Source organism: Notolabrus celidotus, chromosome 8 (genome assembly GCF_009762535.1).
Source record: "Notolabrus celidotus isolate fNotCel1 chromosome 8, fNotCel1.pri, whole genome shotgun sequence".
NCBI classification, from domain to species: domain Eukaryota; kingdom Metazoa; phylum Chordata; class Actinopteri; order Labriformes; family Labridae; genus Notolabrus; species Notolabrus celidotus.
This window is the reverse complement of record NC_048279.1, coordinates 16,659,495-16,680,237: the sequence shown is the minus strand read 5'-3', so window position 1 is coordinate 16,680,237 and position 20,743 is coordinate 16,659,495. Positions and strand designations below refer to the sequence as shown.

At 40.8% G+C, this 20,743-nt stretch overlaps 1 protein-coding gene across 1 annotated transcript; it reads left to right on the top strand.

Moving 5' to 3' along the window:
• The first annotated feature begins 1,236 nt into the window (after positions 1 to 1,236).
• spon2a (spondin 2a, extracellular matrix protein) lies at positions 1,237 to 18,633 on the top strand. Its single transcript, XM_034690929.1, is given in 7 exon segments — positions 1,237 to 1,488; positions 8,845 to 9,073; positions 11,542 to 11,762; positions 15,528 to 15,681; positions 15,684 to 15,721; positions 16,129 to 16,300; positions 16,567 to 18,633. Coding segments are annotated over 6 exon segments (1,002 nt in total). The 5' UTR covers positions 1,237 to 1,488; the 3' UTR covers positions 16,755 to 18,633.
• Positions 18,634 to 20,743: the final 2,110 nt, after the last annotated feature.

Sequence of the window (20,743 nt, the reverse complement as noted above, 5' to 3'; positions counted from 1 at the left end):
GGTTCCCATCCTGCTGCTTAGTCACTAGCCTCAGTGAAATAATCTGCTAGAGAGCGTCATTGTGGTAAAGTCTGTTTAAGTGAATGAGTAAGAAAAAAGAAAGAGAACAAAACCACTCAAAACAGGTCAAAGGTCACCAAAGCTTATTTATCTGAGGTTCGGAGATGTGAAAAAAAGTCAAGTTGTTATTTTGATATGACATAAAAGAGAAAAGCTATTTGACAAAGCAGAGTAAGTGTTAAGAAGAAAGTTACTAAACCCTATGTGCCTACATGTCTCTTTGATGAATTACTCCCCAGAGATGACTTAAAAAACTTGGAGTGATCATGCTACCAGCCTCCAAAGTCGAGAGGATAAATATTTGTCTTTGGTTGTCTTTGGAATGATTAAACATTATTCCAGCCACTGAATGCCTCAGAAGTTTCATCATCGCCAGACTGCACCAACTTAATTTTCCTTTTTAATATACTGCAGGCGCAGTGCATCTTTATGCAGCTCTTACAAAAAATAAATTAAAATATGATTACAAATAAAAGGCTGGTTATTGTCATCAAATCCCTACTAATAATTGACACTTTCATGTTCTTAAGTAATTATAAACACGTACAGGCTTACACTGTGGTAGATTCTAAATAAGCCTCATATCAAGCATTTTCCTGGTATTGTAAAAACTCAGTGCATGGACCAACTATTAATTTATCTTCAATTATAAATAGTACACATTTACAACAGTGTCTTCATCCCTGACAAATGTCAAAAAATTACACCGAGTCAAACAAATTAGACAATGGGATCTTTAGGACAACACTGGTTACATGGTGGGTTGGGTGTTCATAGGGTGTCCAACTTTCTTACTACTAAATAAGGGGCAGGTGCACGATGCCATGGTGGTGTGAGCATGATATGTGAGTTCAGCGTATATACTGATTCAACTGGAAATGCAAAAAATGGCAAAATGAAAATTAAATGCAAAAGAGGAGAATGACTCACCAAATGTACTTTTTCCATGGATACTTTTTGCTGCTCTTGACTGACTCAAGCAGTCTTCTGTCCTTTTGCACAGCCAGAGAGAAGTCCTTACATGAAAAGTCACAGTTTACAGATATTTGAAGTTCATTTTTGATCAGCTCTGTGCTGCATCTGTTTCTTGAGTCGGACCATTTAATGGCCATCAGAGAGAAAACCCTCTGTGATTGGATGACAGGCAGTGTGATTGGCACATGATCTGCTGTTTAATCTGATCTAGGATCTGTAGAGTTCAGTCTGCTGTATTTACAAGAGTTAAAAGTCAATACGAAACAAACCAATTTAGCCCAATAAACGGGATGTCCTGGCTAATATGGGACAGTTGTCAACCCTAGGTGTCCATCCATCCGTCTCCAATATCTTGCTGAGTTGAAGTGCTATCATTATGTTACTGCTGTGTTTTAGATGCGTGTCAGATGGATTTAAGAATCACAAACATCGCCAACACATGGCTGTCCGAAGGTAAGCACCTGAAAAGACAAAAGAACAGAGAAAACACTGGGTAAATGTATTAGCTACTGCTAGACAGCTAATGTTAGCATCAAGCTGCGACATTACAACAAAACAAAGGAACAAACAGACAAACAACCATAATATTATTTGAAAGTAATTTTTAAAAAGACGTTAAACGCAGAATCTAAGTGTGTGACATTACGTTTTTCAGACTGGGTTAAGGCCTAAGATATTTAATTTAGCTGGTCTGCAGAGTATTAGCCAGTGGTGGACAAAGTACACAGCTTCATTACTTATGTCTAAGTATAGATACTCTAGGTCAAATATTACTCCAATACAAGTGAAAGTTGCTCTGTCAGACTTGAGTTAAAGTACTGAAGTGCTTAAAAATACTTAAGTATTCAAAGTACTTCTTAAAAATCTTCAAACATTGTATTTTCACCACACATAAGTGCAGGACAATAATACAAAGAAGTACATTCTGTTACATATGTTTATCTAAAAATCATACTTGAAATCTCTAAAACCTATACCATGAAATAAAAACAGCAACTAAGTTACTCCAAGCACAGACAACTTAGTTTGAAATGTTCATCTGGAATGAAACAAATGTCACTTAGCTCAACACACTTTCTGAGGTTGGACAGTAAATGGAAAACAAAGAGAACATTTCAAACGATATTATCATTCTTCATTTCAAAAACCTCTAACATGGGCTGAAGATATGGACATGGGTGCTCAGGTGGAGAATTATAGACATCATTACCACCTCTAAATGAACAGCCTGATCTGAGTGATGCTCTGTGTTTGCTCCACGTTCAACTGTGGGATCAGATTTCAGAAAAGAGAAGGAAATTCATGAGCTGATGTCAAAGCTAAAGTAGTGAGTAACTAGAGCATTGATAGAAATGTAGTGGAGTCAAAAGTACAATAATTGTCTTCTGAATGTAGTGGAGTAAAGTAATAAGTTCCCCCCAAAAATAATACTCAAGTAAAGTACAGATACTCAAAAAATGTACTGAAGTAAATTTACTTTGTACTGTCCACCACTGGAATTAGCTTACCACGTGCACATGTCTCTGTGCTGCTGTAGATTAACCTACTGCTAATGATGCTTAATCACCTCAGGGGTCAAGTAGTAATGAAGAAAAGTGGAAAAACATATTCAACTTTTTAAATTTCATGATTTCATTTAAAATGTAACCATTATTTTGTTTGTATTTTAAACAATAATGGAAAAATATGCATAAAAAGTCATTTTTAAAAATTGAGTAAGGGGGTGTCATCTTGTGACCTCCAATCAGTATCTAACAATCCCCCAAGGGGGCAGACCCCACTTTTTGAACCACTGTTTTAGCTCACGGCCTATCTGAGGTGCTAGCATGGTGGTAGGAAAGTTGTGTTTAAGATTCATGTCGCCATAAGTAAACACAAAACAGCTTTGAGGTGAGTCATAAAGAGAGATTACAGGCGTCAGAAGGTTTTGGGAGACAGACTTACAAATTGTTGATTTTTTTATCCTTTCATGAGATTTCTTTTAACAATAACACAAATATTTATAAACCAGCCTTATTCTTTTGAAATATGAAAAATGGACTAAACAACCACACCCTATCAAACAGTCCATATTTATTTCCCTACTTTGTTCTTCCATAATATTGCATCACAACACACAGTCGGTATAATCCATCTGCTCATGATGCTGCTCTGTCCTCGAGTCTGTCTGTGTGTCTATGGGGTCTGGAGGGTTTTGTGGTGATGCAGCAGAGACACTGGAGCACGTATGGCTGCGGCCCAGCACTCGGTGATTAGCTCATAGTTTTCCTCTCATTGCTTCACTCACTTGGCTCTTGTACCGTTGACTTGTGCACGTGATTGACAGGAAGAAAACTCAGAGCGATCTTGGAGATTTGTGTCAGACAGAGAACCAGTGGACGTTATACTGCTGTGTCCGGTATCTTAACACCAGCTGTGTGTGGTTAAGTAATAAAATAGTAGTAATCAAAACAATCAACTACTGCTTTGTTTTGCAAGTACACACGCCAGTACTGCTGTGGGAGCCCACATTTGTGATGTCTTTACGCACTGAGTGTGCATGCTCACACACACACACACACACACACACAAACCTATGTTTTTGACAATGTGTCAATGACGTTTAACATTATCCTGAGTCAATGTGGATGCTGAGCTCACTGTCATTAATCAGCAGCAGCAGCAGGGAAGTCTGGGTTTTTCCCGTAACCTACTTTTAACTGCAAAGATAGATAGATAGATAGATAGATAGATAGATAGATAGATAGATAGATAGATAGATAGATAGATAGATAGATAGATAGATAGATGAGAGGGGTGAAAAAGTATTTTGGGACAAAAAGGAGGACTGTGATGGAGAGTATTTGGGATAAAAACATGAGAAAGATGGGTGTTGTTTTGTGTTTGATTGTTTATGACTGAAGAAACAATGTCCAAATTGTTACCTGATCCACATGTAACCCCCCCCCCCCCCCCCTTTCTTCCTCCGTCTGCCCCTCTTCGTCTCCCTTATTCCTGGAAGGCAGACGGACCAGCCAAATAGTGACGTGGCTGTGCTGCTTTAACGGGGCTACAGTTGTCCAATAGCAGAGACGTCTTTAGGGTCCGGCTGCTGTTAGCTGTATTGAGATGAGATCTAAGGAAAAAAAGCTGTGACTTAATCCTCTTAAGTCACATTCATTATCAGTGTGTGTGCATGTGTGGATGCAGATTTATTGATAATATATGGGGCTTCCAGCTTTAAAATAAGCGACTTAAGTTCCCAAAGATTTCCCCTTGCATACCTATCTCAAGCTCACATACACACTCACTCACACTAGTGCACACGGCCTAGTGGAGTCTCAGCTTTGACATGTTGATAAGTGAGTGGTGGCCGGTAAAAGAAACCTCCCTGGTTGTCCATGTGTGGACCAGCTGTGGGAACTGGTGACCACACGTCTCTGACACACACACACACACAATCCCACACACACAATCACACACACACAAACACACACTCTGACCTGAGAACAAAAAGGGGTCCTTTGCTGAGATCACAGCTGGAACTGCCACAGGACAGCGAACTGTTTGAAAGGGAGAAAAAAGACAGCAACCACTGAAAACCTTTGATTCTCTGTGAAGTCCAATCAGTATATTAAGTGCAGGAATAAAATAATCTCTATACTGACTCCACTCTGTCTGTGCACCAGTTGCATGTCTGTGCATAAGCGTGTCTGTTTTTCTGCCATTATTCAGCAACCCACACCTCTGAAGCCTGATAGTGTGTACTGAAAAAACATTTGTAAGAAAATACACAATGCTGAGTGGTTACCAGAGGCCAATGTGGTGTTGATTACCTCGTCAGCAATGAAGCTGCTGAGCTCATACAGCCACTCAAAGAGAGAAAGAAAGGAGAAAGAAAGAGGGAGAGAGGAGTCTGTTCACTGCCTTTCCATACAAGGAGCGGTAGGGGGAGAAAAGGGGAGGAGGGGGGAGGAGAAAGTGAGAGGCAGCAAAAGAAAGCAAGAGAGAGAGAGAGAGAGGAGGGTAATATGAGGAGATATAATGAGAGAGAAGCGAAGAGGAGGAGAGACATTCAGAAAGACAGATAAAGACAGGATAGAGGCTGATAGAGCTGCAGCAGACAGTGAGTTAGAGTGGAGAGGAAGAGGAGGTGAGTGAGCGGAGCTGAGGTCTCAACGGTGTGATCCTGCTGCAGCTTCTCTCTGTCACTGACTGATCCAACACAGGTAGGACGCCCACTGAGGCTCCATTCATTCTCTGCACCGGGGTCTGAGGGAACATTTCATCATGTTCAAATGGTTGTGTTAGCCGAAGGAGATGCAGTAATACACGGCAGGTGTTGCATTTTTGTGCCAATGTATGTAGCGGTGGAAAATGTTCAGATCTTTAGGTAGAAGTATTCATACCACACTTCATTAGAGGTACAAGTTACAGATTCTAAACCATAAATTTATTTCTAAACTAAATTATACAACAGCCATGTAAAGACACTGATTTGAGTGTTTTTTGTTATATGTCTGTCAGTTTTCATGAAGCAGTCTGTTGCTTTGAAATGGCAGGATGAGCCAATTTTAACTTTTTATACATTTTACTGAGGTTTAATCTTAACAATGCACCATGCAGAAATCAAATTGTTAAATTGTTTAGAAACTTATTCGGCTAATGTTGTAAAATGTGCATTTCTCCTATAAGTTGCACCAAGACAGGTTAATGCAATTCTTTTTTGTGCACTGGTGTCTACATTTAATTCATTTAAGTTGTTTTATTTATGTTTCTTATTGTTTCCCTGAACCTTAAATTACAGCTTAATTCACAAAAGTATATTTATTTTTGCATATTGCTGATATAGTTGCTTCTCATTCATTGGTGCAGTTTGTATTCGAATATAGATAGAAGAATGCACTGTCCATCTGTACTAGCCTTCCTGGTGAAATTTGGTTTTAGTTGAGTTCTTCAGGCAAAATTAAATCTGCATGTCCTTCACACTTTTTCATCTGTGTGAGCTGCTGCCTGCACTGTCATGAGTTTCCTTCTGCCTGCAGGAGACAGTCAAGTTTCCAACCTCCTGTCGTGATGCTTGTCTGGACGATTACAGTGTCCTCTGTCTGTGTTTCTGTGTATATGCGTGATGGTTGCACAGATAAGTTCTCATTCTATATCAGAGTGCAACCAAGAATCATTCAAAACACACTGATGCATATCTCCCAGAACAAACTATTGAATCTCCCTCAGCTTCTCAAAATAAAACATTTCTGAGAAAATAGCCAATTACCTCCCTGCCTTTGCCTTGTTAAAAATAAACACACCTCCTGCTGGGTACACAAATCTGTGCTTGTGTTCACATACCTGCGTGCCTCTGTGTATTATCTCTGCATGAGCCCGCTGTAATTACATGGTAAAGGTGCCCATGAGGCGTCAGCCGCTACATTTGGCCATGCGCCACATCCCCTGGTTTTATTGGGTCTTATACCTGACAGAAAAAAAAAAACTGCTGTGTGTGTCTGTTTATGTTGACTGATGTGAGCAGGTCTGGTGTGTGAGGGCATGCTGCATGCGTGTGAGAGTGTAAATCTTTATGTCTGCAGAAAATAAGTCTCATGGATAAATGCCACAGTCTATTATTATTATGTGTGTGTTTTCAGAAAAGATCAGCTGGTAGAAAGGCTGTGTGTACGTGTTGACTGATACAGTGCAGGGTGTCAGTGTGGGAATCCAAGAAATGTCTCTTTAGTGTGTTACAGGGTCAGCGAGACAAGTTCAGAGGGAGGGTTGAAGGGTCTGCTGAGCCACGGTCAGTGTTCTATCAATCATCTGATTACTGGTTCTCACATGAAAAAGATCTTATGAAAGTCACTTTCTGTAAATGACAATAAAACCATTAGATAAATAATAATACTTGCCAGTTAAAAATGCAGCTGGTCTTTGTCTGGAATGTGTTTAAAACAAGTAACTCTTTGCAGCAGCCTGTGAAAGGTCTGACCTCGTTTTCTGTACTAAACATGGTGGACAGGGCAGACGGGATAAGTTCACATACTGATGTTAAAAACCTTCAGCTCCAGGCATTGAACTTCCACTAACCCTGAGCACACAGACCTCAAAAGCGTCAAAACTGTTTCGTATTAGTCTGGAAATGATATTTTTGCCATTTTCAGAAAATAAAGTTACTTTTTGGAACTAGTTGCACATTAAAATCTCACCACCTAGAGCTTTATCTGCCTCCTGCAGAGCAGCAAGGTTGTAGCCAGTGAAATGATCAGATGACTGAACAGTGAGATCAAAGCTGGGCTCTGTGTGTCTCCATACTGGAGGTATTTTTATGGCTGGCTGTTAAACTGTGCAGTGGTTAATATACATTTAATGGAGACAGTGAATTGATAAAACACTTGATGACATACAGAGGCTGTGGTCAGATAAGTGTCAGAGTTGCAGAAATACTGTCTGACCTCTGGAAATAGACGTCAGGGACAATGAGCAGCAAGACATGACTGTTATGAGAGGTGTGTATATGTATGTGTGTGTGTGTGTTGGTGTGTGTGTGTGTGTGTGTGTGTGTGTGTGTGTGTGTGTGTACGTGGTGGTCCACTTGCCCAAATTTAACCGTCTGCATTCTGCAGCTGCTCGAAGGTTTAGTTATAGTATAGTAGCCACGAAAAAACACCACACGCAAGGCTGCAGCCATGAAACATTGTTCTCACCTTTTTTTGTTACACACAAACCCAGAAAAATCCATCTGTCATCGAGTCATAAACCGTAATCTTAAAGTGAAAACATCTGCAAATAAAATAGCAAACGGGTGAAATAAAATCACCTTTTTCTGCTGTGTTCTCATGCCCAAAAGAATTTCTCAACAGTATCCTCAGAACTGCAGAGTTCAAAGGCAATTCATTTGCAATTATAAATTCTCTGTGTGATTCTCATTAGAGATTTAAATGGTATCACCCCAGAGTTAAGTGTTTATTTGGTGTTTTCAAAGGAATATTTTACAGCTAAAATTGAAATACAACCAAGATGTGCACACAGAGATTCTCAAACAGAGTAGTAGTCGAGTATTTTGTCACTGTGTTGTTGACTTTCTCCGATCCTGCCAGTGCTCGGTGAAAGAGCAGAGACAGTCTGAGAATACATGTGTGATTTACACTCCGCTTCTGGAGCATTGTATAATAATCTGCAGCACTCACTTGTAGGATGAGAGGCTGAAATGTGGAACAGTTACACTGCACGTGTCCCCCCCCCCCCCCCCCCCCCTTTACGCCTCTCTTCATAGAGCATATCTGACTCAGCAGCTGGCGGTCAGTGGATGGTCAGTCAGTGAGGTCAGTAGAGCAGCGGAGCAGACAGGATTTGCTTCTATCCTCGGAGATGTCATCCCCTGTTGTTTTATTTTAAGCCAGCTTCTGTGGCAGACATTACTGTGACAGCAGTGAATGTTTTGCAGTGTAGCCACAGGTTGGCTCTGGACCAACACGCTCTCGGCTTGGCTCAGGGGAATGGGAGTATTGTTTTTAAGGTTTCAGGGTCAATGGGTTCAATAAGCTTTGTTCTAAGATAAAAGAAAAAACAAAATTATTTGGGCTTGGTTTCCTTCATGTTCTTTTCAAACCTTTTTATTTGCTTGTTGATGGACAAAGATTACGTTCCAAAGAACTTCAGAGGGACTCAGGTTTTTTTTCAGTGGGCCGGACACTTAATGACGTTCAAGAAAATTCAAGATTGTGAGCAATTCCTTGCAATCAACATTATCTGTGCCAATCATCTGCAACCTGATACATGTCTGCTATTAATGTAGAATACTTGAACAGTCATTTTTCATTTCTGCTTCTCTTTCAGATGATGACATCAGAGCTCTCGACCTGCGGTTGGCTACAGCAGCTACTCGTTGTACTCCTGAAGCTTTGCCTCACTTTTGCTGGGCCTCTGCGACCACTTAATGGGACAGAATGCACTGCCAAGGGTCCCGCTTCCTACATCCTGGTCTTTAGCGGTCAATGGAGCCCACAGGCTTTCCCAAAGCAGTATCCGCTGTTCCGGCCCCCTGCACAGTGGTCCAAACTCATAGGTAAGAAAACCTTCAGGGGACCAAGAAAGCTTTCATTCCAAAATCAGCTGTTTGAAGGGACCTTTTGGGGTTTTATTTTACCTGTAAGGGATGATTAGCTTAGGAGGTGTTTCTTTACCAGAGAGACATGAAGCAACACTGGGTCAAATCTCAGTGTCCATCAGCTATACATGCCTCTGGGAACAATGGCCAACTTCTTTTATTTGACCGTGTTACCAGTGGTTAGCAATCAATAACTTCCAGCCAAGACCTCCTCTTTCTATGCGCTGCATTGTTTACAGTGCGATGATCAATTTGCAACTGTGTTCTCAGAAAGCCAAGCAAACTTTGACCCTCCATGTCCTGCATGTCTCCAAAGTAGACTTCACAATTTCTTGGTTCATTACATACCCCAGTGGAGCTCCTGTTCATCTGTTCCTGTGAGTCCAAGTTTCACTGTAATAATAAGTTATCCAGAGGCTTCACTGTGGCTTAACTCAGCAGTATGAACAGGGAAAAAAAAGATTTTCTTGTGATTTACTGAAGTTGCAGTTTTAAATATCCAGCCAAAATAAAAACATCTTGAAGCAGATTTGCAAAAATTCTAATTGCATGCTCTGCCAGGAGGTCAGTTCTATCATTTCGGATGCAACCAAGTTGGAAAACCTCAACGCTGATTGTCTTTCTCTATTTCTTTATAGAAATAAGTAAAATGTTATCAGATTACTGCCAATGGAAGCAATGTTATTACCACAGATTACTGATACCTGACCTCAATTAGGTTTTGATCCTCATTGTCTGCATACACAGACACATGGGGTCGACTAATGTTGATGAGCAAAGGAGAAAGAGGTGCAAAGCAATTCAAATGTCCGTCTAAATGCAACCAGATGGGACTTTTTCTCTGTTTCCCCATCGTCCGTCCAGGCCATATCTGTAATGTTTCTGTATTTCTTCAACTTGATCATATTCCTTCTCACATTTCCGCTGGTTAACCGCAGTGCTGGCGGTAAATGCTGGAGTAAAAGCTTTCAGGACTGGTGAAGGTGGGTGATGATAGCTGGGGTGTGGTGGGGTCAGACCGCTTACCTCAGAGCCAGGAGGAGGACGAGAGGAAGGAGAGATTCAGGCCCTTCCTCCCTGCTTTTATTCAAGCCATGGAGCATGGGATGGGTGGCAGATGTTTGTACATGTGAGTGTGCATGTATTGTGTGTGTGTTTCACTGCTCTTGTGCATCACTGTCTGTGGCTTTGTCTGGTTTCCAGCTCTCCCACTGGTGCCCTGCGGCCCGGCCAGAGGGTGATGGCCTACTTGCTCCTTATAGAGGCAGGCACTGGGGATGCTGACACACCCATAATGGCTTTAAATGTCCCTGGGCATTTGGACAGGAGGTGGGGAGGAAGAGGGGGGGTGGCAAGTACTGGGCTTTGTCACAAGAAAAGGAAAACACAAGGGGTTCAAAGGGCTGACATTGTAAATGGAGTTTGTCACAGCATAAAGAAAAGCGCACAACCGTCAGGGATTTGGTAGCCTGTGATGGGTTTTGTGTAGACCTATGGGGCACAGGAGGCCGAGGACACTGCCATATGGAAGAGGGAATGGAAAGGGCAGGAAGTGGGCTTTAACGTCTTGGTGGGGCTAAAAAGTGATGTGTTATCGAATTTAAGGTCTTGACGCTTATGGGGAGGTGTTAGGATGGAAATGCAATTAAGTGTTGAAGAAATAGCAGATTTGGGAAGAAACAGGATTGGTGTGAAGTGTGTGGACAGGTTGTGTGCGTGCTCGCACAGCATGTGTGGTAATGGATGTGTCAAGAGGGTTTAAGCATAAATGAAGGCCTGTGTGTGTCTGTACACAGCTCTCTGAAAAGTGAGGTAAGGCAGAACCATCAGGGTATTTGTCAGCGTGTTTTTGGCTAACCTTATTCTGCCCTTAAAACCACTGGCCCAGGCAACTGGGTCTGTGGGTTTCACTATGCGCTCAAGAACCTGTGGTACAAACAGTCTGACCTGGATCAAATCTCTTGATTCTCAGCAGATATCATAGATAGACAAGACCCAAAACAACAGCATGAAGGAAATGGTTGTCTTGGCTCTGGATGGTATGAAAAAGTACAAACAAGGGTTTTCAAATTTGTTTAAAATATGCTCATCCACCATCTGGTTGCTGACTATAAGTTCCTGACCGGTATCTGCTGGCAACTCAAGCCCAAGCTGGCCCACGGTTCTATCAGTGATAGATGGAGACAGATGTAACTATAGCTGTGTGCTAATGCCAGAGACATACATGTGGGCATTTTCTTCACCATTATCTGTTTAATTGCAGGAAGTAGGAGGCAGTCATAGAGATACATACAGGCTCCATGGTGGAAATGATCTCACTGTCTGGCTGAGGCTCTGTGGTAACTCCTTGACATTGATATGCATTCCAGCAAATAAGAATCTAACTCCTGTGTTCCCCCTTTCTTGTGTTTCTTTTCTCCCATTAGCGGTGAGCCACAATCGCCATTTTCGGCTGTGGCAGGAGGGTGCTCCAGCCAGTACAGGGGTGCAGAACTTCTCTGAAGTTGGGGTGACAGTGGAGGTGATGAAGTCGGCCAAGGAGGCCAGGAAGAGACGTGCGGTTGGGGCCATGTACAGAACGGCTGGCATCCCTGATGGCATTGGGCACAGCTCCACGGAGTTGCTCATTCAGCCGCGGCACTCACTGGTAGGTACAAATAAAACTTAAGTAGAAGCAATACTCATTCACAAAAGTAAGCACATGCTCAGACACAGTAAGTCACACAAGCAGCCGCAGTTTGAGTAATTCTCTCATCTGGTGACCTGGGCCTTGACATAATGCTGTCCATCCGCACTCTTCACCACTTCTTTCCACTCTTCATTCAGACTATGTTTAGCTTATGGGCTGAAGCCCTGCAGCCACAAACGCCCACATCCGTCTGCACTCTGTCTGCTGCCTGTCCACTGAACTACATGTGCCCAGGATGAACTTTAGTGAAAAGTAGTTTCATGTTTTTTCAACGGCTCTAAAACCTACCATATTAATGCAATACAGATGATACACTGATGTACTGCATTGCAAAACCCAATTCCCAAATCCACTGTCCTTCATTCATTATTGCTCAGTTGCTTTAAAAGGGAGGATGTTTTAAAAAACTTTGAAAGAAATTCTTTCATTGGACCAGTCCAGTATACAGAGGAAGTTTTTTTGGTTCAATATCAAACCTATCCATAACTTTGGCATCAGACCAGACCATGACTTTTCGATCATCATGTCATAAGGCTTCATAAGCATGTTTTAACATTTAAGATATACTGCAAAATTAAGATGTATTATTTAAAACATCTTCAGATTTCCCTTTTTTATATATATATATATATATATATAATATATATATATATATATATATATATTATATATATATATATGGGCATTTTGGCCTTTAATGGACAGGACAGCTGAAGAGAGACAGGAAATGTGGGGAGTAGAGAGTGGGGGAAGACATGCAGTAAGAGGTCGACTAGCCGGCTAGGCCACCAGCACCCCCAGATTTCATATTTTTGATCATTTGAAAGTTTTGATAATTTTTTGTATTTATTTTTTGTTTATTCTACACCTGGACCACTGCGATCCGAAAAAAAAAAACCTGCACTGTGTTCACCCTCTCTTTACAAGCAAAACAAGCCATCCCCTGACAACTAAAACCCACATTAAAGACACAACTCTTAGTTTTCTCTGTAGCTGTTAAAGTAATTGAATTAAAGACAATATCTTTTAAGTGATGCCTCCTTTTTTGACGGAGGGCAGTCCAGACATTTTGTTTAGCACAAAGCAAAACGATATTTAGTATATTCTCATCGTCTTTGTCTAGCTATCCTCCAACTGTTGCCCAGGAACAGAATGTGGGGCACACAAGAAGAAAAATGAGGGCAAAAACTACAAACTGTGAGACATATTCTCTGAGCTGTCAAACTGCTGGAAATCAGCATTACCCCAAATATAAATGTAATGAATATGGAAGGTTGTGTTTGGCTGCCAGTCCATCTTGGAACAACTGGGATCCTCACTTCACTACAATGTACCACTGCTGTTGAATAGTGAATGAGTTTAGAAGCAGGGGTCATGGTCATGGCTGGATGCCTAAATTTGGGCCTGGGGCTTAAACAAAGGCGAAGGATTTGAGAGAGGAATTAGGTATGGCACTGGAAAAATGTGACGTACTGTTCACTGAATTATAACTAGGACTAAAGTCTTCTTTTATGTGCAAAGCATATGTAGCTGATGAACGAGAGGGAGAGAGGTGAAGAGGAAGGGCGGACGTTTGCTGGAGTTTTTAGAAATAGGTGTGTGCCTGTCTGAATGTCTGGTGACCTACATTTGTTTATTGGTTATTCCACTGCCTGAACCTGAGGGCTCTGTAGAATCATAAACAACCCTGTCGGAGGGCATCTTTGGTAAGTACTTGTCATAGACAGCAGCTTAACAGCTTGTCTTCTAGGTACAAGATGCTTGTGGCTACTTTTAAACAGGTCTGCCTGTTTTTAGATCTATGGACAAAACAAAAAGATTGGTATGACCACCGTGTTGAACGTGACAATGGCAGATCTGAAGATGTCAGTCTGCTGCTGGCTTAATCTGCGCCCTTCTTTTCTGTCTTTCTGTCTGTCTGTCTGTCTGTCTGTCTGTCTGTCTGTCTGTCTGTCTGTCTGTCTGTCACTCTCTCACGTGCATATAAATCCCATGCATTTTTCTTTTCCCTTCAAACCTAAACAGTCAGACACAATGCCCCAGAAATCTGAAGCACATATGATTCCTATCTACATATTCACAAACCTCCTTCTATTGCTTTTGTATGCTTGATTTAAAACCAGACTGATAACACAAGGAAAAATACCACTTGGGATTCAACTCATCTGTTTCCTGAAGATCCAGACAGTGGCACCAAATAAATAGGGCAATAACTTCCTAGTGTTAAGGTGTATGAGCTCCTGGACTGAGTTGCATGTTTTGTAGGTCGACTTGTTCTCTTTGAGGCTCTGTGGAAGATTTGCTGCAATGGAGGAAAAGTGAGAGGGATCAAGGGAGCTCTGAGGGACTGTCTGTGGTCTGGAGATCCTTCCTGCCCTGTATATTACAAACCACCATCAAGCCAGTGATGAGGGATACCCCTGAGTAGACATCCTTGCTGAGTGGCTGAATGGATAAAGCAGGATGAGGCTTCTTGGAAAAACACTGTTTGAGAGAAGGCTGTTAAGGACAAAAGGAATAAAGAAAAGGGGGGATGAAGGAAGGAAGGAAGGAAAGGGAGGAAGTAAGAACGGAAGTAAGGAAAGAGAGGGGATCAGAGAAGGAATTCTGAAAAGCAACAGAGCTGCTCCTGATTTGTTTTCTGTTTCTTTGCCGTGCGTCACAGGCAAGAACAGACCACATGTGTTATAATGACACTACCTGCTCCCTGTCCCGAGTGACCTGCTCTGGTTTGATGTCTGTTCCAGCTCTTCCATCATGCAGCGCTCTGTCTCAACTCCAAGCCACCCTTTCCTTGCCATCCAAAGCCATCCAGAGCCCACCCACTCAAACCCAAGCCTCAGCAGCTCAGCCCAGGTCCTCAAATATCAGGACCCAAAAGAGGGGGCGTTTCCAAATGTGCTGTTTCTGGGCGTCTGCCACCTCAGCGTGTGCTGACCCCCAGGCCACTTCCTGCATGAGGTCACCAGCTCTCAGGAAACATCCATCACATTGGAGACACAGTCAAACCCTGCACAGGAAACTGAGTGGGTGCATGCACATGCACACAGGCAGGCCCCAGTCCCTGAGAATATATTCTGTTCCTAGTGAATTAAGTTTTTCACTGGGCTCCCTTGTATCATTAACAGTTACATTTTGATGACGCTTGAAAGTCAGGAAGGAGTGTAATATTGACATTTAATACAGCACATACAAAAATATCCCCTGGGCAAATTACAAAAAGCATGCTAGAGTATATTTTTCTTGGGTCATGACTTAAGAAAAGACGGTAATAAACGAGAGCCTAAAGCTCTTCTGGCTGTTTTTAAGGATGTACTTTGATCTGACAATGCGATGAGTTTAAGCTAACTTCAGCATGTTAATGTGGTCATAATGTCAATGCTGTTGTATTGATGTTTACTAGTCATGATGTCAACACTGTTTGCCATTTTACTTAAAATCCTAGCATTAAAACATGTTTGTATGGCTCTATAATACGAACCATTCTATTGGACAAAATACCATGTTTTTATCAAAATTTCAAGTTGTCGCAATTCATCTTCTACATTCAATTTCATGCAGTCCATCAAATATCTTTGAGATATGTCAGTCTGGATCTTTGCCACAAAAGACACCTTTTCTCTACATTTTACAGTACTTTGTTTGGATTACTTCTCAATGCTGATTTTTTTCTGCCTTCACTTACTACGGCATTCACTCTCTCCCTCTCTTCCTTAATGACAGCTGTCCCTTATGGTCAAGGTGATCCCCAGCCCAGACTGGTTTGTTGGTGTGGACAGTTTAAACCTCTGTGAGGGCAGCCAGTGGAAACAGGAAGTGACCATTGACCTCCAGCCTTATGATGCAGGGACTGACAGTGGATTCCCTTTCTCCTCTCCTAATTCCCAACCAGCCCCCCTGAAAATATTACAAGGTAAGCCCTGGAATTTGAATTTTGTTGTGTTGTATTACTTTTATTGCTATGTATGTATTGTGTCATATGTGTCATATATTCACAAGGGCCTAAAAAACATCATCTGTTCTTGAGCTGACCCTTAATAATTTTGTGTGTGCATTCACTGCAAAGACAAATCAAGGTGAACGGCCCTGGAAATAGGTTCGCAACACGGGAACGAGACTCATTCTTCGCTGTCTCCACTGAAATGATTGCTTGGCGGCCCTCATGCCTGCCCTGGGGTGAATTGAGTGAAAAGGGCCTCTCTTACATAACAGTCTGCCTATCCATTCCCAACATGTGTTTTCAACTGAGCTATTGTGTATTTGAACTTTTGTTAAGAATCTATCTGGCTCTGCTGATGAATTATGCCCGACTGTTCTCGTTCAGATTACATCTCAGATGCCGAACCATCCAGCCAACTCCTTCTACTATCCACGATTAAAGGATCTTCCACCTATAGCCAGCATTAGGATCATTCAACAGAGCAGATCAACTGACCGTCAGACACCAATGTCGAATCATATTTTGCCAAACTCTATCAGTCCACATCGCTTCTCAGGTAAGAATCCGAGCCACACAGACATTTTATCTGGAGGGGTCCGAAATGTTAGCGCTGTTTACAATGATTTATCATAATGAAAAATATTATAAAATCATGGTCCTTGCATCTTTCCCTACTCCAGCCCAACCCAACCTATTATACATTAACTACAGATGCTACAAGCCACATGCTAACAGAAGCACACCTTGTTTTTGCAAATTTTACTCATGTCTTCTTTCCTTGCTCACACTGTATACCTGTCACACCTCTTTACCGTTATTCAGCGACACCCCTGGACTGTGAAGTGTCTCTCTGGTCATCCTGGGGTTTGTGTCTGGGTCCCTGCTCCAGAGGCGGTGTGCGCCACCGTACGCGATACATCCTCCTGCGGCCGGCTAATGCCGGTGTTCCCTGCCCTGAGCTCGAGGAACAGGCTGAATGTGTACCACACAGCTGTATGAAACTCCAGTAACCTGCAGAACACCAGTAAAAGAAACTGCCAGTATTCAACACTGAGACTGTCATCTTATTACTGCTGGACTGAGAAACATTGCCTCAGCTTGAGTCCTTGAAAACTTTAAGGATTGTGTGTTTGTAAACACTCAGACAGTGCAAATTTAAGACTTTTTGCATAACCTGTTCTATGCAGCCATTTAGTAAAACAGTGTGCACTCTTTTAGGGTTTTATTATAAACTGTGTTTTCTGTTTACAGTTCAATAATTAAAATTCACTCAGCCTAGAATGCGGGTACTTGGTTAATTGGGCCTTCAGAAAGAACTTGTATCCTCTTTTACAAAACAGTAGGTGAAAAAATATTATTTGATGTACTGTGTCTGCATCCAGAACTACTTTTTAGAGCAGAGAGGAAGGACTGATTTCAAGTAAATTTTCATGTAACTACAGCAAATGACAGCTTAGCAGTTCTTGTGGAATATGAAACATTGGTGGAACCTTCCTAATTGTCAGGGTTTCAGCAGCCATGGCTGTTTTTTATTAAAGGGAAAGATGTGAAAAAAAAGGACAGAAAATAAGTATTATAAAAAATTAAGATGTGTTCTGCTCAGAAGGACCTGAGCCGAGCTGCTGCAGAGGTTAGCTTAGCTTGTGTCTTGGTGAAGAGCTTTTTTAAAAAAAAAAAATTAAACAAATACATTTTAGAATGTTTCTATTTTTTTAATGGAGTATGAAAGGGTTGCCTACTAAGGTATCAAAACTTATTTGATCTGAGCAGCAATGTATGAAAGTTTAATTCTGCTTGTAGCCGAGTGTGAACAGTTATTTGTGTAAGAGGTTCATGTCGGGGCTCTACACTGCTATAACAAACCACTACTTCTGACACGGCTACTAGTTAATAAATTCATAATTTGTATGCCAAAAATGAATCTAAACATAGATTCATTGATTTAAAAATGGTTGCTCCTGTCATAACTAGTATGTGACGCAAACTTAGCTTTGGGCCTGGACAGCAATGGTTGACACTGTAACCTTCTTAAAATTAGCTAACTTAGCCAGCCTATTCATACTCATAGTAACCTGTATTAGCACTAATGGTCAGGTAAGACCAGGTAAACAGGGTTACACGATTCAGAGCCACACATGGCTGAGATTTTATGCCTTGACAAACAACGCCACAACCCACACTGTCTTCCGCTGTGTTTAATTTATGTGCCATCTTCAGTTTCGTAGACTTGTCTGTCAAAGTCTCCGGTGTTTAATCTCTCCTGCCTTCTCCTGCTGTTTTGTCCTTCTCTTTTTTTTTCCCAACCTTAAACAAACAACCATACTTCTTTCGGTGGATCGATACGCAGTTAGTTCACTGTCAGTGGTTAAAGGCATATCCATAGCAACCGAATGAAATGAAAAACTGACAGAAAGCTGTTTGACAAATGTGTCCCCTTAAAGACCTTTGTGAGACTTTCAACAACACACATTTAATCGGTATGCTGACAGTGAACCACTGCAGTAACACGTGTTTGGTTTCAACACACCCTCTTATATGTAGCCCATGCACACATATACACACAGACTTCCACACTCAAAGGTCCTTGCACATACAGCATACTTTTAAAGGCACGGTGTCATTAGCTTACATGGTACCTATACATGCTTGGCACATGCATTTCTTTCAAAATAGCCTCACACCCCAATTTATAAATATCACCTTTCACAAGAATACCCATTAGCTGACTTGAGGCTCAGAGACAGTCTGTTTCATGAAAAGATGTCGTTTTTTTTTTACAGAAAAAGGTATCGTTATTTGATATTTTAATGTGGAGATTTTGTATATACTGATGTGCTTTTTCTTATATTGTATAACTCATGAATAAATATGGAGCTGGGTTTTTCAAAACGAGTATGTCTGTGTCACTTTGTTCTCAACTGCAGTGTTCTGACAGGATAATGTCTGTTTATTTTTGTACGCCACAGAATATTTGAATCATATTGGCACTTCTATATTTATATCCTAAGATCTCACAGTCTAAATGCAAAAGTACACATCAATAAATACCAGCGTATAAAAAGGTTATGACGCCTTTTATTCACCAAAATAGAAGTGAGAGCTCTAAACAAATTCATCATTGAAAATGTTTAGGTCTAACTATTTCACATTTTCTGTCTCTATGTGTACTTTGATCAGTCTGAGCCTCATGATCCTGGGCTGCTGTGTTGCTACTTTTTTATAATTATGAACTTTTTCTGGACAAAACTTGAGTGTCTCCACCAGGTCCCCACAGACTCTATTAAAAGATCTATAGGCCAAACAGTCTTTGATCCCCATTGCACTGCAATGACAAGTGTGTGGCAGTGTAGCACCTCCTATTGGTCAAATTTGACGCCAATCTTACTACTATATGTGCACAGATTACAACAAAAACACTGAAAACATAGAAATGCAATGTTCATTGTATTTGCATTATTTAGAAAAAAACAGCCCATATTGATCTAAATACATGAAACTAATCACATCATCATTCAATGTGGATCCTAACTCAGATCACTTTTACTATGAATCACAGAGAGATCAAGAGTTTTAACTTGTTTTCATCTCTCAACTATATAGTAATAGTTTGCATTTTCAATTCATCAGTCCTGTTTTGTATAATTGCTTGTGTATTTATATTTGCATTATGCATTGCACTTCAAAATGATACTGCGTGTATGTATTTATACAGTTATAAAATGAAATAAAAATATGAAAGTAAGGGGGTTTTATTGAGAATACCCCAGCTTAGGTTGTTGTGAACGGTTTCGAGTTTTTGTCAGGTGCAAATGTTACTCGAACACATGCAGCGGCCACCCCTACTGAGGTGTGTTATTTTCTATGAAATGAAGTGAATAGATGATGGCCCAAACAACAGATCCTCAAGTTATATGACATTTTTATTTTTAATAAAAGTTAGAGCTCAATGATAAAGTATCTGATAAAATGGCTTGTGTATTGCAAGATGCTGTTGTATTATATATGCAGATTTATAACTATTTACACAGTTCCTCATGTCAACAAGAAAATGATTCATTTAAAATCCAATAATATGGAGCCTATATAATGTTTGGGTAACAATGTTGTTTCAGTAAAATGAAATTATTGTTAGATGTATTATTGTGCAGCAAATACATGTCATTATATGGTCTCAGAAGGCTAGATGTTATATTAGTTGGTAAAATTTGGTTCAAAATTTGTTAAACCGAATTCTTTGGGTAGTTGACTTCGGCTATTTGCAGTGATGGACAGTAACAAAGTAAATGTACTTGAGTAAAGTACTTAAGTACATTCTTTAAGTATCTGTACTTTACTTGAGTATTATGTTTTGGGGAAATGTGTTACTTTTACTCCACTACATTATGAGGACAATTATTGTACTTTCTACTCCACTACATTTCTATCAATACTCTAGTTACTCACTACTTTAGCTTTGAAGTCAGCTCATGAATTTCATTCTCTTTTCTGAAATCTGATCCCTAGGACAGTAAAATCTGTTTGTGTGGTTCTGTTTGTCTCAGTGGTTTAGTCGTACCTGTATATTTTGCGTCTCCACGGTTGAACATGGAGCAAACACAGAGCTAACTTCACTCAGATCATGCAGTTCATTTAGAGGTGGTTATGATGGCTATAATTCTCCACCTGAGCACCCATGGTCATATCTTCAGCCCGTGTTAGAGGTTTTTGAAATGAAGAATGATACGTATCGTTTGAAATGTTCACCCTGTTTCCCACTCTGCCCAAACATACACAAAATCACTGTCCAACCTCAGAAAGCGTGTTGAGCTACGTAACATTTGTTTCATTCCAGATCAACATTTCAAACTAAGGTGTCTGTGCTTGGAGTAACTAGTTTCTGTTTTCATTCCATGGTATAGTTTTTAGAGATTTCAGTGGTTTCTAAATAAGCATAATGTAACAGAATGTACTCCTATGTATTCTTGACTGCATTTATGAATTGTGAAAATACAATGTTTTA